The sequence below is a fragment of the Drosophila gunungcola genome, chromosome 3R (genome assembly GCF_025200985.1).
Source record: "Drosophila gunungcola strain Sukarami chromosome 3R, Dgunungcola_SK_2, whole genome shotgun sequence".
Classification (NCBI taxonomy): domain Eukaryota; kingdom Metazoa; phylum Arthropoda; class Insecta; order Diptera; family Drosophilidae; genus Drosophila; species Drosophila gunungcola.
In genome coordinates, this window is record NC_069139.1 from 21,053,309 (window position 1) to 21,068,344 (window position 15,036).

Sequence of the window (15,036 nt, forward strand, 5' to 3'; positions counted from 1 at the left end):
ATGCATATAAATTGATGTTAATGTACCGACGATCGGCAGAGGGTTGCTATAGACCAGTGACCCAAAAGTATGCTACGAGTGAATAATGGGTATAATGTGGCCGATTCCGCAATCTCGTAATCTCGGTTGCCCGGTTTGTTCCACTAAATTATCGCTAATCGTTGGTTAATTTTAATGCTTTCTTTTGCCTGCGTGCAAATGCACCCGAAATGGCCAAGACCACAACAGGTGTGCGTTCTTGTTGGCCACCTTATCTGGGCCAAAACTAGCGTGCTCTGCACTCAATAAGTGCAGTTGTACTGACTACCCAAATATGGCTGGTAATTAGGGATCCATCGGCTATGATTCATTTAGTGTTTTGGGGAACCATAAGAGCACTTATGTTAGCTCTGCACTATCTTGAGAGCTTCAAACGTTTCATTAGAATATTTTAATCAAATAAAAATAGTTGTTGCCATATTGATAGACTGATGTATTCTCAAGATTTTCGTAAGTATTGATACTAATCAAAATTATAAAGTAATTCAATTGAGCTTGTTCTAGCTACGAGCAACTAGTTTCATTTAAAATGAATTTTTTACCATTGTACTCTAAAATATACTCACGTTTTTGCAAGGATCCCTCTAAGTGCGATTAAAACGTAATAATTGCCATGAAATCAACAAAATCAAACGTAATTTTGGTGCAAGCGTTCAAAGCCCAAAGCGATTAGATTAAGAGGTGAGTGCATGTGAACTAAGTTGGGCATTTTAGGTATAAATACCCCTGCGATTAGTGAATCCGGAATCCAATACCAAAAGTACTTTCAAAGTAAGCACAAGTGTCAGCCACCGAAAATCTAAGAAAATGACCAGCTTCAAGAAGTTCAGCCTGTGCCTGGCGATCCCTCTGATGTGGACTTTGGTGGCAGCCAACACTCCAATTAGACAATGTGAGTCTGGCTTAAGGAATCCCCTGCGATCATATACTAATTTAAAGTAATTTTATTCCCAGGTGCCGACAGCAACTATCCCCAGCCACTGATGGTCCAAATCGACGAATGCGATGCCTTGCCCTGCGATTTGTGGAAGGGATCTGAGGCCAAGATCGACATCCAGTTTGTTGCCAGTAAGTATTCATTAAAAAGGTCTTAAGTGATTCTGTTTAATTTCGATTAATTAATTTTGTCATTTGTAATGATATCAAGTATTTGTAATGATATATTTATATATTCAAATTATATAACTTAGCAGTTTCTGGCATTTCAATGCCTTTAGACTCAAGTGTTTTAATATAAAAATATTTTCCGGACTAAATTATTTTTATTTTGGCTTTAAAATATATTTCCGACCTAAACCATATGTTGTTAGAACATTTAAAGTTATTGACATTTCAAATTTTTCATTAATTAAATTTTATTTGGATTAAATTCAATTTCGCTTTAAATGAGATGTCCCTTTTAAAATACTGGCGTCAAGTTTAATTGCAGTGTTAATTGCAATTACTTTACCAATGAATTCCTAACATTTATTTGGTTTTTAGAGTTATAATAATTGATTACAACCAAATCTTTAGATTGGTTATTTTATTTCTAAAGAAGTTATAAATATTTAAACTAGCTTTTGTCACACACAAAACCCCCGTCTTTTAATCCCCGCCCAGTTTTCTTACTCAAGCCATTCCTTTGTCTTCTCTTCCAAAGCTCGCAATTCGATGAAGAAGCTGTCGGCCGTAGTGCACCTGACCTCGTTGGGAGTGACGATACCGTATGACCTGGAGGCTGCCCGCGGCAATGTGTGCGGCAACCTGCTGCACGGCGCCTACTGTCCCCTGGACGCTGGCGAGGATGTGACATACCAGCTGCTCCTGCCGGTGACCAACAACCAGCCCGAGGTGCCCACTCGCCTGGAAGTGAGACTGCTGGACTCCGAGCAGGGTAACCAGGTGGTATCCTGCTTCCTGGCCGACACACGTGTCAAGAAGCCCAGTTCGGGTGCTTAGGCTATGCTCCTGAGCCGCAGATGACTAAGAGATTAGGTCGAGGCATTGTATCAATGCTCAAGGCACTGGGCATCATCGGCCCAATTAATAGCGCGTAAGCTGTTGGCACTTAAGTCCGACAAACACTATTAGCAGTTATGAATAAATAATTAGGGGAAAATATTATAAATAATCGACATGAACGGCTGAGTTAATTACCCGGGCACATGTGGGCGTGTGGGCCAGTCTACGTCGGCTAAGCCGGAGCCCAGCTCACCGCACTCGAGGGCGCCGTGAATCGGCTTAATTAAATGACGCAGAAAATTACGCAGCTCCGGGTGTGGGAAGATCCAGAGGGTGGCATGTGGCATGTGGCAGGTGGCTGGTGGTTTTCCCAGCTCCCTTCACACTTGGAGTTTAAACTTTCCAGCGCTCTCTTGGCCCCCATTTACACGCACAGCTCCTATGGCTTCCTTCCGGCGCTCAAAGCTAATTGGCTTTTCAACACTTTGGAGCTTCCTGCTGGTGATGGGGTCTAATGAACAAGTTCTGATGGCAGCACATATCCGACGGTTAACTAATTGAGTCGTTGACTAGGTGGTGACATAAAGCCTGAATCTACAAATTGGTTGGCTGAAAAATTGCAAAAATTTCAATATATTTCTGTACCATTTTGCCACAGTTAATCTCAAAAACATAAAAAAATTTAATTTGAAGAGCTATAATAATTGAAGTCTCTCTAAACAAAAAATCATGAAAAGAAACATTCTGAAACTATATGGTCTTTAAATGAATACCTTGGTGAAAGAAGTTAAATATAAATAAAAATAAAGTTTCATTTATCTCTCTAAAAACAACAAACCATGTAGCCAAGTACTTTATTATTTAAGGCCAAACAATGACTCATAATTACCTAGATTTGTATTAATAAATACAACTAAAAACACTCAAAATTCAGTACACACTAGGTACAAGTGCACCAAGGCTTAGCCAACCGACTTATAATTAATTATTATTATGTATTAATAATACAATTTAAAATTCAGTACACACGAGTCTAGGTACAAATGCACCAAGGCTTAGCCAACCGCACCGATCCCATGATAATAACAATTAACCAAATTATTTAAAATAAAACGAAGATTAAGCTGTTTTAAGCATTTAGTCGCCTAGTCATAATGGAAACGAGTTATGGGTCTGTATATAGGGAAGGATTTAAAGTTTATTCCGAAATGAAAGGCAGTCAGTTCGGTTGGGTTTTTTTGGCTTCCGCTTTCATTCGATTGGCCATCGAGGTGGTTGGAGATCCCAATACCTTTTACACCGAATACAGTTTCAGTGAAAAGGTGAGTTAAAAACCAAAAGATGAACTAGCTAAAACTAAGGTAATCATTCATTTTTAGAAAGCCTACGCTGTCATAAATAACATCCATGTTTTTGGGGAGTCGAACTACATGAGGACGAAGACCTACATCCACGAAGATCGCAGCCATTTCGATCTATATGTCCAGTTGGTTAATGAGCTGGGCAGCAACCATCTGATCATAAACATTAAGGTGCGAGTGAAGCCAGAAGGAGGTAGTGCTTTCGTGGATCTGTTCGAACTGCGTCGGATCAACTTTTGCGAATTCCTCAACGACTACAACTCAAATCCGGTGATACGATATATGTTTAAGAAAAGCTTGAAGCTGAGCGACGTTATCGTGTGCCCCGTACGCGTGGGAAACTATTCCATTCTGAACTCCGATGTGGCCGGCAATATGCAGACGGAAGGGATTCAGAATGGCACCTACAAGTTCTTTGCCGAAATTGTCGAGGAGATGGGAGAGATTGCCAAAGTATTTGCCCTCCAAGTCAACTCGAGGGTCTATGTCGTAGACAAGGACTCAAAATGTAAAACCCATAGAAAAGTTTTAGAATGTGCTTAGATCTCCAAACCCCGAAAAATAACATAAACGAAATAAATACTTGAAATTAAATAAAATTAGGAGTTGGGTACTTGTTTCAAGTCTATTGTAAAATTATTGTTTAGTTAAAGATTTTTGCTTAGAACCAAAATACTACCCTAAAAACAGTCAAAATAAACTAAAATCTAAAAATAAAACCCTTTGAGTTTTAAAAAAGCATTTTAAATAATTTATTATAATATATTAACGTGTTGGTTATGAATTATTTAAACAAGCTAATTTCATCAATTCAAGTCATATTTTTTTACGGATAACGTAATCACAGACTTTATAATCTTGAAAAATTACCTGAAATGTCCGTTGATTTGAAATTTGAAGCCATTTACCTTTAAATAATTTCGTTTACCTTACAAAAAAATTGTTTTTGTAAATTGTTATGTATATTCATTTAATATATTTCAAAATTTGATATTTAAATATATTTTTTAAAATAAATTCACCAAGAGGTACATATTTAAGCTAATGCAGCAAATAAACCTCGGTCATGGAGGGGTTAATCATTTAGACTAGCTGAAAATGAGGTCGTTAATTAAATGGGTGGCATTAAGTTTCAGCGGTGGATGGACCATGACCACCTGATGATCGCCACCCGAATATTTTTTTTAATTGCGAAATGAACTTTGTTCAGCTAGCGTTGTTCTTCCCGCTTTTTCAAATAATCAATGGCAACGCAACGAGTTCAAAGTCCTTGTGGGATGAGGAGGAGGAGGAGGAGGAAGAAGCCAAGGTATAGATATTGTCCACATCGTACGATCTACAGTTTGCCACTTTGCAGAAACCCATACTCCGCATCCACCATATCAACATTTTCGGGGACTCTCGCTATATGAAAGCGTTGGCCAGCATCGACCCAAGTCGCACCCAATTCGAACTCACTGTATCGCTTCGCCAAGAGTTGGGCAGCAATTTCCTGACCTTCAACCTAAAACTGCGGGTGCGACCAACGGGCAGGGGAACCTTTGTGACCCTGCTCCAGATGAGGGCCCTGGATCTGTGTGGATTCTTCGCCGAGTTCTCCGGCAACCCCATGATGAAGTACTTCCTCCAGACGCAGGTGCAGCTGAGCGACGTCATCGCATGTCCTGTTCGCGCGGGAAACTACTCACTGAAGAATGTGAGGGCCAAGGAAATCTATCCGCAGAATCTGCAGAACGGAACCTACAAGTTTTTCGTGGAGGTAATTGAGGCAACGGCCGAAAAGGTCTTTGCCCTGCAGGTGACCACCGAGATCCGGATTCCAAGTGGCCCCGAATAAACATTGCGTATTGTACAGAGGGTGTAACAATAAAGGATGTGTAATTACAGGACGTGTGTGTGTGTGTGTGTGTGTGTTTTCGTATTCACCACCAGTCTGTATTGTAAGCGGATTGCTGTCCCTTCGCCCTCGAATTTTTCACATTTTCCACATGCTTCCGTTTTTTTTTTTTTTTTTTTTCCATTGTGCGTCATGCGCTTCGGAGCAGGGAACATATTGAAAATCGTTTAAAGTGCCGTCCAAGTGCATGGCCGATTATGGTGATTATCCCCGAACTATAGAGACTTGCGTGTGTGCTCCTGTGCGGGGGGTTTCTTTGGATTTCCCGCGGGATCCTTGCGGTTTTCCCCGAAGCCATATGCGCAATTCGAGTATAATTAATAGAAAAACAATATGTTCAATGGCCGATCTATAGGGTATCACTCTTTAGCCATAACTGCGGTAAAAGTCTTCAAGCCGTAAGCCACTAAAACCCTTTCCATCATTATGCTGGCAAAAAGCGATGGTAATATGATATTTTAATGGAGCTTGAAATACTCTTGCCCCTGTTAATTAAAGTCCATAATGCGGTTTTTAGCGCACACAGCACTTCTTTTTTTTTTTTTTTTGTGAGGAAAGGGGTTGCCTGACATGGGTCACACCCTTCAATCGGTAATGCCTTTCTTAACGCACAATCAAATCACTTTGCGAATTCAATTTGGCAAAAATAATGTGAATATATCCCGAGCAGAGGCCGAGGCCGAGGCCGAGGCCGAGGCAAATGGAAATCAAAATCAAAATCAAAATTTCAATCTCGACAGGCGGCGAAGGGAAAATTCCTGCAACTTGGGGAAAAGTTGGGAGGGAGGTACTCACGTGAAGTGCCAATGCCTGCTATCGAGTGTCGCACTTATGTGTGACCTTTGCAAATTCAATTTGTCGCCTTTTTATCTATAAACATTTTCTATTAGCCTCCGTGGCAGGGGGAGGGAATATTTTCAATTTCGTTTTGGCAACAGGGGAGAGGTCAATAGCACAGAGAAATTGGCGTTTGACGGCGAAATACTTCAGCTAATCCGATGGGACAGGTCATCGAAATTAGAGCTCCTTAGCTTTTGTCCAGCAACATGCCAAATAGATGATGTATATACAAATTGATTCAATCAAAATCGATTTTCGGTTGCTGATGAAGTCAGTTTCAAGCTGACTTCAAAGCAGCTTTAGAGCCGGGTCCCTTTTTTTGTGGCAATTAAAAAGGCGTTGAGTTGGGCAATTAAACACACGAACCTGCCTCAAAATAATTCACTTAAATAACGCAATGTTGCGTAATTCAGTTTCACAGTTTTGTAATTAAAAGCATTTGCATAAGAATTGCATCGAGCGACGGGGCCTCGGGCATACTTTCATGCCACTCTAATTAAAGCTGGCCCTCGCAGCAGGACCCATTTTGCTGGCCAGGACTTTGGGTCTCGTCTTCCCCCAAAGGTCATCAACGTCTCCGACGAGGCGACTCAAATTGTTACTGCACAGGGACTGGGAAATGTGCAGTTGCGTTCATGGTTTGTCAATAGCGTTTTGTCCTTTGCGTGGCATACAGGAAGTCTTTAATGTTGTACCAAAGTGCCTTTCAATCCGACTGGTACTCGACCAAAATAAAGTTGTTTGCGCTTCATAATTTAAATATATATATATATTTCTAAAGCCCAACCGATCGTTTTCAGGCTTTGGTATTTAAAGCATCAATAAACATTGTCATTGTCTTTTATTCTGGCGTTTAATTCGGTACATTGGCTATTACAAATCGACTAATGTTACTTATTTGCAAATAAAAAAATTAATTTTGATAGTTTAACCATAAATTATTTACGTATTAGAAAAGCGGATTCGCGTTTCCCGAATATTACCCATTCCAATTCTGTAGCACTCATGATTACCGAGAAATCACTGTACATTTTGTAAATGAATTTTAAACTACTAGGTAAAATTTCTCAATAAGATTAGTATGAAAATATAAATCGTAGTCTATAGTTTTTAACATTTCTGTAGATAAATGAAACTAAAAAGTATAAAACTTATATTATTTAATATGGAATTTATACCTATACTAATTATATAATATTATTATATTATATTATTATATAATATTTAACGAGTGCAAAATACTCTTTATACTCTACGTGTAGAGGGTATGAATACCAAACGCATTTTGTAATTTAGTTTTGTTAGAATTCAGTGAGCTGCGAACTGCTGATCAGCGATGAACCTCAATTACTATCCGATCGGAGTGTGGTCATATGTGCTTCTAATATTGTTAATTTGCAACTCAGACGCTCTGTTTAAATTCACGAATATAAAGTGTATATGCTATGATAAGTCTTTTTGCGAGCTCAAACGCTGTGAACTTAAGCTTCTGAGTCGTGGCATTGTGGGCCTTTTTTTACATGCACAGGCCAATCAACTGCCTATTAACACTTCGACGGTACGTAGAAGTAAGAGTATCAGACGGTTCCAATATTTATTACCATTTTCAGTGCGTCCTAACCTTGTACCGAAGGTTCAATGGTTATAGACCGTTCCTCTACAATGTAACCGTCGATGTATGCAGCTTTCTGAAAAACCGAAAACGCTTTCCATTTTTCAACTTGGTGTACGATGGTATACGAAATTTTAGCAACATAAATCACAGCTGTCCCTACAATGTTGGTAGTATATAATTAAAACTAGTGGTTATTTCTACCCCATATATGATCTGTTATTTTCATTAATTTCCAGCACGATATAATCGTGAACCGAATGGTCCTGACTGACAACATGATAGCTAAGGTTCCCGTGCCGAGTGGTTTTTATAAACTTAAATTCCACCTAAAAACAGATGGCCTTTGGCGGGGCGAAGTGGAAGTCCACGTTGAGGTGAATTTGGGATTTGATCGCTGAAGAACTAGATATATTAGACTCAACTATATACTTACCTACTAGATAAGATCTCTTTATTTACGGATATCAATCGCATTCAATATGAGCTTCGGTCTAATGAAGCGCATATATATACGGTTTATAATCTAATCCCACACTTGAAAAAAATACTAGGTTTTAGAATATGTGTTGCTTAAAAACAACAAGCCTAATTAATGAAACTTTTTTTCTACTAATACTTCTTACAACTAAGATAATGTTTCAGGTTATTGAAAAACTAAATTGTTTTTAAAATATCTTTTTTTTCAATTTTTTGTAATAAAAAATAAATTGACAAATGAAAGCAAAGGATTTTAAATAAATATTTTTATTTAAAAAATAATAATCAACATTTTTGTATGCCTTTTTTAAAGATTTTTCCATTAAAACTAATAACTAGTAAGTAAAATAATGTTTCTATGCTTTAGGGTAGATTTTACTTTCTATTGAAATCACATTGTATTCTATTTCGATTCTGAGTGCATGGGCAAACAAAACGCAAATCCGTGTTCAAAAATCACATGAGCCTAATTAAGAGCCCATTACCCAACCCTCGCTGTGTAAACAGACACCGCCGACCGCAAGTCAACCAACCAACTCGTGAAGCAACCCTCCGATCCGATCCAGAAAAGGCAATTTCCAGGGGATGGGGCTTGGTGTTTTGCACCACAAGGTTTGGGGGTGCTCCGTTCCGAATTGTTACGTGTGTAATCCGACACTTGGCAGCGACAACCACCTGGGCAATTAGCCGGCGAAATCTTCATGCAAATGAGTGGAAACTGTTTGGCGCTCTCGTTAAGAACATTTCCTTAGACATCCTTCGTTCTCAGTGTCAGGAGCAGGCAGCTATGCTAATGAGCCCCTGACAAGCTGACAATTAGCCGAGGGCCGGGAAAAGCCGCAAACTGAAACTTGTTGACCTCGTTGCCACAATAGATTCTGGCCAGGCTTAAAACTTAATAAGCCATTTTTTTTCACAATTTTTCCTCCTTTAGTGAGCTGGCAAACAGCTTCTTTATTCGGTTGTGCGGCGGAGTATAAAAGTTCGTAATTTAATTTCAGTTTATTAGTCGGAATTGTTTTTGGCGCTGCTACGGACGAGGTTGCTGCTGATGGCGTCGCGACGCAACAATTTAATTAAGTTTTTGTAGAACGTTTCTCTAATTAATTGCATTCAGTTGCAATTGATGGCAGGGATGAACAGACAAAGATAACTAGAAACAGGAGAATGTAAAACTCTAGTCAGCATAAACATTTATATATATAATTATCAGAAATAAAAACAAGCTAGACTAGTTTTGTATTTTATCCAAATAGGAATATATTTTATGAATATATATCTCTAAATAAAATAAGATCTTGTTTATGAACTATAATAAGATATTATTATTACGTTTTCATTTAAAGTAGAAACAATTTTCCAAATTAAAAAAAAAACATATGCAATCTAATTTTTATAAATTACTATGACTTAATATAAAATTTGTATATTTTTTTAAAAAATATTATTTGTGTTTTAATATTTAAAGAATTTAACTTAAACTACTATGCCGTTTAAGTAAATTTATTATCAGAAATAAAAAAAAGTAGACTAGTTGGGTAATTTATTATAAAACACATATAATATGTGTATAATTCACTTTTTGCAGCCCTGGTTGAATACCACCGACTTCCTTAATTTTTTGGCCAAAAGCTGACGCCATTTTGGAAACACGCTTGCAGCAAGAGGGGAGCTACATTAAATTTTCAAAACCACAAAAAGAATCCTTTGGTTCTTAAAATGTCTAAACAACGCTGACCATGGTGATGCCATGAAGGTGGATTTGACGGGGCTTGATGAGCAGAGCATAAAGGGACCTGGGGCTGGCAACAAAAGGAGCACTCACCTGCCAACGCCCCAAGGCACTCTCACCCCCCTCCCATCCCCCACTGGAGTGGGTGGGGAAAACTCCAACGCAGTGCAATGAAATTCTTCATCTGCAATTCAATGACATTCCATTCCGGACTTTGGATGGGGCGTGGCATGGCGGGGCACGGGCTGCCAATGAGCGTGCCCCCAGCGGAGCAACAGATGAAACATTTAAGCGGCGCCCCCTGGTGGACCTGCAGCAGGGGGCGTGTCCGCGCATGCGCATCCCAAATGCGTGGGTGTACGGGGGTGGGATTGTCGAGCTATGTCATCCGCCCGGCGAATCCCAGAACAGGCCGCTCCAGGATTCCGCCGCAAGGTGCGAGCGAGAGCCGCACATCCCGCTCAGCAATGTGGGTGACCTAGTGGGTGGGTGGAACTGTGGGTGGCTGATGGGTGGTGGGTGCTCGCCCTGAGCTGCCTTTCATTGGCTTCGCATTCAAACCCAATTTCAGCACGCAGCATTGCGACAGGTGACCGTCCGCAGTTCAGTTCTCTTTGAAGCCTGCCGCGGGTCAGTTGCGTGTCTCGGAAAGTCCTTGAGTTAACAGCAAAGTCCTTGGACTTTCGGAAAAGTCTCTGGTACATTAGTGCAGTGTAAAGGTGTCATCAAATTTATGAAATTATTATTAAAATTTCTGAATTTTTGAAAAGCTTTTAGCAAACAAAGCAAGCAAATGAAGTCTTAGAGCCAAAAAATATAAAAATAATATATATATAATTGTACTTAAATTAAAACAAAAAATTTTGAAATCAGAATTTCGTGTAATAATAAGTGCTATAAAAATCAAAAATACTTCTGCCGTTAGTTTATGTATCCAAAGGTAAAATTGCTTAATTATTAATGAGTTATTAAGAAGTCTAAGTTATTATTATTAATATAAATGTAGCAATTTAAAGAAATTTTCATCCAAATATTTGATAAAACAAGAAAGAAAGCGAACTTTGGCAAGCCGATGTTTATATACCTACCCTTGCAGATATAGAAAACGGCTTAATTTCGATTTAACGTGATTTTATGATCGTTTTTATGGCAGCTATAATTTGTCTGAATATTAAAAAAACACTAAAAACCAGGAAAGTTATAATTTCAGCTTCATTTATTTTTTGAATTTTCCGATTGTTATAGACGTCCGATTTAATTCTGAAACATTAATCCTTGACTATGTAATACAGCTAAATTATACATTTTTTCCGTTTTATTTCCAATTGCTCCTATTGAAGCCATAACATAAAGTCCTTCGAGCCGGTTTGTTCAGAATTATATACTATAGTGTATACCTATAATAGAAATACAAGTTTTTAAGCAGACTAGTTTGCGTAGAAACAGACGGACATGCCTAGATCAATCTCCTGGTGATTCTGATCAAGAATATATTCACTTTATAAGGTCTTTTTCCCTGCGTTGCAAGCTTTGACTGTAGTTATTATACCCTCTGCAAGGATATAAAAATAATCATTTTAATAAATAGTACCGAGGTAGTTAAACAGAAATCCACTTTCGACGGATATTTATATTTTGTTTATTAATATATAAAATTATATAAAATGTAACATTTTAACTATTAAAATTTTTAATATATGTTTTCAAATAATTAATTTTTCAAAGACAATATATGACAATCTTTGTTTCAGTAAAATTTTATCCAAAACTTGAATTTAAGAATTTATTGTCGAAGAAAAACACTGATTGTAAGACTTCAAATGAAACTCCAAGGAGTTGACGGCACAACGAAAGCGCAATAGAAAAGGGAGTAAAATGATGAACATGAATCCGCCGACGCACCCGCACCCGCACCCGCATCTCCAGCCGCTGCCGCATCTGGGCCAGCATCAGCAACTGCCCGGGTTGCTTCAAGGCCAGCCCAGCACCACCCACTTCGTCGAGTGCCGGGCATTACCAGCAATCAACGAGACATTTCCGCAATTTGGCCAGCATCGTCCGGCTATTTCGCTGCTCTCCCCCCTGGATCTTTCCTTGCGGGCTGCGGCCAGTGTGGTGCCAATTACTCCACCATCGACGCCCTCGCCGCCCCGCAAGCGCCAGAGATTAATGTCCGAGGAGAATTACCTGTGGCGTCCGCACATGGCAAGTCCGGCGGCTCCAGTTAATGTTCCTTCGGCCCTTGCAATGCAGCCAGGCAGTAGCTACTTCCATCATCAGCAACAGCAGCAGCAACAGCAACATCAGCAACAACAGCAGCATCAACAACAGCAGCAGCAACATCAACAACAGCAACATCATCAGCCACATGCCATACGAAACAACTTTGAGGGCGCTTCCTTTAATAAAAGTCATTTTCACGGGGCGAAAAATAACTTAGAGCAAATTCCGGCGGTTCAATCGAGCGTCAGTTCGCCCATCTACGTGGAGGATGAGACCATTGTGCTGACCGAGGACGAGGATGAAACAGTTGTCAGTTCCCATGACTACAATGAGTACGCCACGGACACGGAGGAAGTCAACGAGGGCGACGATGAGACACTGCAGGTTCAAGTCAGCGATAATGCCGAGGATGATGAGGAGGAGGAGGTGTTCGTGGATGTCCTGGGCGATGATGACGACGAGAATGAGGGTGAGGTGGTGGACCCGGCCACAAGATTGCATGCCCAACTCCAGGAGACCACGGCCCTGAAGCGCAACGAACTGCTGTACGAGGATGAGACGCTGCATAACAAGGCCGTCGATGGTCTGGCCAGACTCTTTGAGCGCGATTTCCCAGAGCCAGTGGTGGATGTTGGTGAACTTGCGGAAGTGCAGAGCAACAGCGAGAAAACCTACACGGATCTGAGTGGCGTGGCAACAGTGGAGATTGGGGATACTAGTTCACCCGGCCTGTCACCTCGTCCTCCTCCTCCTCCTCGTGCTCCTGCTCGTGCTCCTGCTCCCGCTCCTGCTCCGCTGCTACCACCAACGCGACCACACAAGCCCGAACGCAAGAAGTCGAAACTCCGGAAACACATGGCCATCGATGAGGAGACCATAAGCCCCGTCTCCGGCACCATCATCCGCAAATTGCGCGACGACGAGGAGCTGGTGGTGCGCAAAGGCGACATTGATCCGGCTTTCAACGTGGTCGAAATCACCGAGGAGGCCAAGGCCATCCTGGCCAGCATCGACAACAAGATTGGCGACTATCTGTGCCAGCTTTGTCGCACCGTCTACGACGACGCCTTCATGTTGGCCCAGCACCGCTGTCCCCGCATCGTCCACATCGAGTACAAGTGCTCCGAGTGCGAGAAGGTTTGTGGCTGGTCACAGCAGCTCCCCTCCAGCCGGCTAAAACCTAATCCCTTTGCAGGTCTTCAATTGCCCGGCCAATTTGGCCTCCCATCGCCGATGGCACAAACCCAAATCAGATGCTGGCGGCGGTTCAGGTAATCCCAGCAAGAAGCGCCTTGTCGACACGGGCGATCTTATGCTGGATTCGGGACGAGGTGGCGACGATGCCAGCGATGGGATATATCCCTGCCCCATATGCGGAAAAACATTCAGACGGTAAGTTAGTCACACACTCGTTTTTATATATTAATATTAATATATTAATAATTTATAAAATCTAAAAGTATTTACGTACGTTTTAAAGAACTATAAAATTATTTAATTAGTTTTTATTTATGCCTTGGAAAATGTTTTTTTAAGATAAAAAAATTAAATATTTACATCCTTTAACCCAAGCCTTTGGGTATTATAATTTCAAAAATTTAATTAAAATAAATAAATTAATTATATAAGTCCTTTGGGTATAACAATTACAAATCATTTATAAAATCGAAAATTAAATGTTTTAAGGAACTAATTAAAGCATACAATTATTTTTTCTTTATGCCTTGGAATGATTTTTTTTTCGGCATTAAAGCCAAAAATATTATAGATACCTATTTATATTTTTAAACATCAGCAAATGATAACCAGCTTAAGTAAATGTTATGGAATGCAATATAGTAAAAAACTATTTGAGTATAACTATGTCATATAAGTAACAAACTTGTTTAACGCTTTATAAAAGAGAATCTAAAACATTGCTCAGACTAATGTGCTCTGCATTTAAAATTTATTTTCCTTAAATAAAACTTAATCGATTATATTTGGGTATTGTTTTCAGAAGATCTATTAATTATACAAATAATATTTATTCGGTTTTTATCCGTTCGTCAACAGGCAAGCTTACCTGAAGAAACACCAGGCCTCCCATCAGATGCTGGATAATCTGAAGAGCCTCGATTTCTTCAAGGCACAGCAGCAGCAGATGGCCATTAATGGCCACCAACTGACCGATCATGTTCAGCTGCAGCAGACGCCAGGAGGACAGGCGGTTTCAGCTGCCACACCCTACACCTCCCTGCCACGCCCACCGCAGGGAGTGCCCCTCTACCCGACCCCAAATGGTAAGAACTACGGGACTGGTCAGCGGGGATTTCCCGGCTTTCCCTTTCAGCCTTTCGACCAGCGACGCTTCTATTCGCTTGGAGAATTCTACCTATCACAGCATCTGGAGCGCTCCTCGGCCTTCCAATATGTGCAGGCCAATCACCTGAGGCAACTGTCGAATGTGGCCCAAACGCTGATGCCGCCACTGCCGGTCAAATGACCCAATCCCAATACGAATGTCCTGCGGCCCGTGCCCCGCATTGCTGCCACAACAACTGCAACAGGACCTCCGGCGGCTACGGCGACCAGCAGACAAGTGGCAACTTCCGCGGCGGTGTCCTCCGGCTGCCACGCCTTCAATTGGGTGGCTCCTTCGACTGCAAGTGCAACGGGAAATGCAACTGCCACGGCAACTCCTGTCGAGTCCGGCGGCAACGTTATCTTGTGACTTACCAACTATTAGAAGCATTGAATCAACGATCTCTAGTTAAAGTTTAATAAATCAATTAAAAGAAGAGCTAGTCTTTTAATGAGTCCTTTTATTATGGAGTTTATTATATGCATATGATTTATCACAACTTTTTATTCATTTTTGTGGACTTGTATTATTACAAAAATAAATTAATTCTAAATTCCTCTTCAA

General features: G+C 40.5%; 5 protein-coding genes across 5 annotated transcripts; all 5 read left to right on the plus strand.

Annotated features, from left to right (window-relative positions):
• The first annotated feature begins 800 nt into the window (after positions 1–800).
• Positions 801–2,135, plus strand: LOC128263197 (uncharacterized). Its single transcript, XM_052998005.1, has 3 exons — positions 801–931; positions 994–1,107; positions 1,682–2,135. The coding sequence occupies exons 1-3, from the start codon at positions 847–849 to the stop codon at positions 1,978–1,980; spliced, it is 498 nt and encodes a 165-aa protein (XP_052853965.1). The 5' UTR covers positions 801–846; the 3' UTR covers positions 1,981–2,135.
• A 1,056-nt stretch (positions 2,136–3,191) lies between these two features.
• Positions 3,192–3,887, plus strand: LOC128252339 (uncharacterized). The gene is made up of 2 exons (XM_052979984.1): positions 3,192–3,305; positions 3,363–3,887. Exons 1-2 carry the CDS (start codon positions 3,192–3,194, stop codon positions 3,885–3,887), a joined length of 639 nt encoding a protein of 212 aa, XP_052835944.1.
• Positions 3,888–4,539: 652 nt separating this feature from the next.
• Positions 4,540–5,181, plus strand: LOC128266509 (uncharacterized). The gene is made up of 2 exons (XM_053003081.1): positions 4,540–4,647; positions 4,702–5,181. The coding sequence occupies exons 1-2, from the start codon at positions 4,540–4,542 to the stop codon at positions 5,179–5,181; spliced, it is 588 nt and encodes a 195-aa protein (XP_052859041.1).
• A 2,236-nt stretch (positions 5,182–7,417) lies between these two features.
• LOC128252361 (uncharacterized) lies at positions 7,418–8,094 on the plus strand. The gene is made up of 3 exons (XM_052980019.1): positions 7,418–7,639; positions 7,692–7,859; positions 7,933–8,094. The coding sequence occupies exons 1-3, from the start codon at positions 7,418–7,420 to the stop codon at positions 8,092–8,094; spliced, it is 552 nt and encodes a 183-aa protein (XP_052835979.1).
• Positions 8,095–10,748: 2,654 nt separating this feature from the next.
• On the plus strand, positions 10,749–14,844 carry LOC128259907 (uncharacterized). Its single transcript, XM_052992538.1, has 4 exons — positions 10,749–10,845; positions 11,657–13,265; positions 13,324–13,520; positions 14,184–14,844. The coding sequence occupies exons 2-4, from the start codon at positions 11,781–11,783 to the stop codon at positions 14,611–14,613; spliced, it is 2,112 nt and encodes a 703-aa protein (XP_052848498.1). The 5' UTR covers positions 10,749–10,845; positions 11,657–11,780; the 3' UTR covers positions 14,614–14,844.
• The last annotated feature ends 192 nt before the right edge of the window (positions 14,845–15,036 follow it).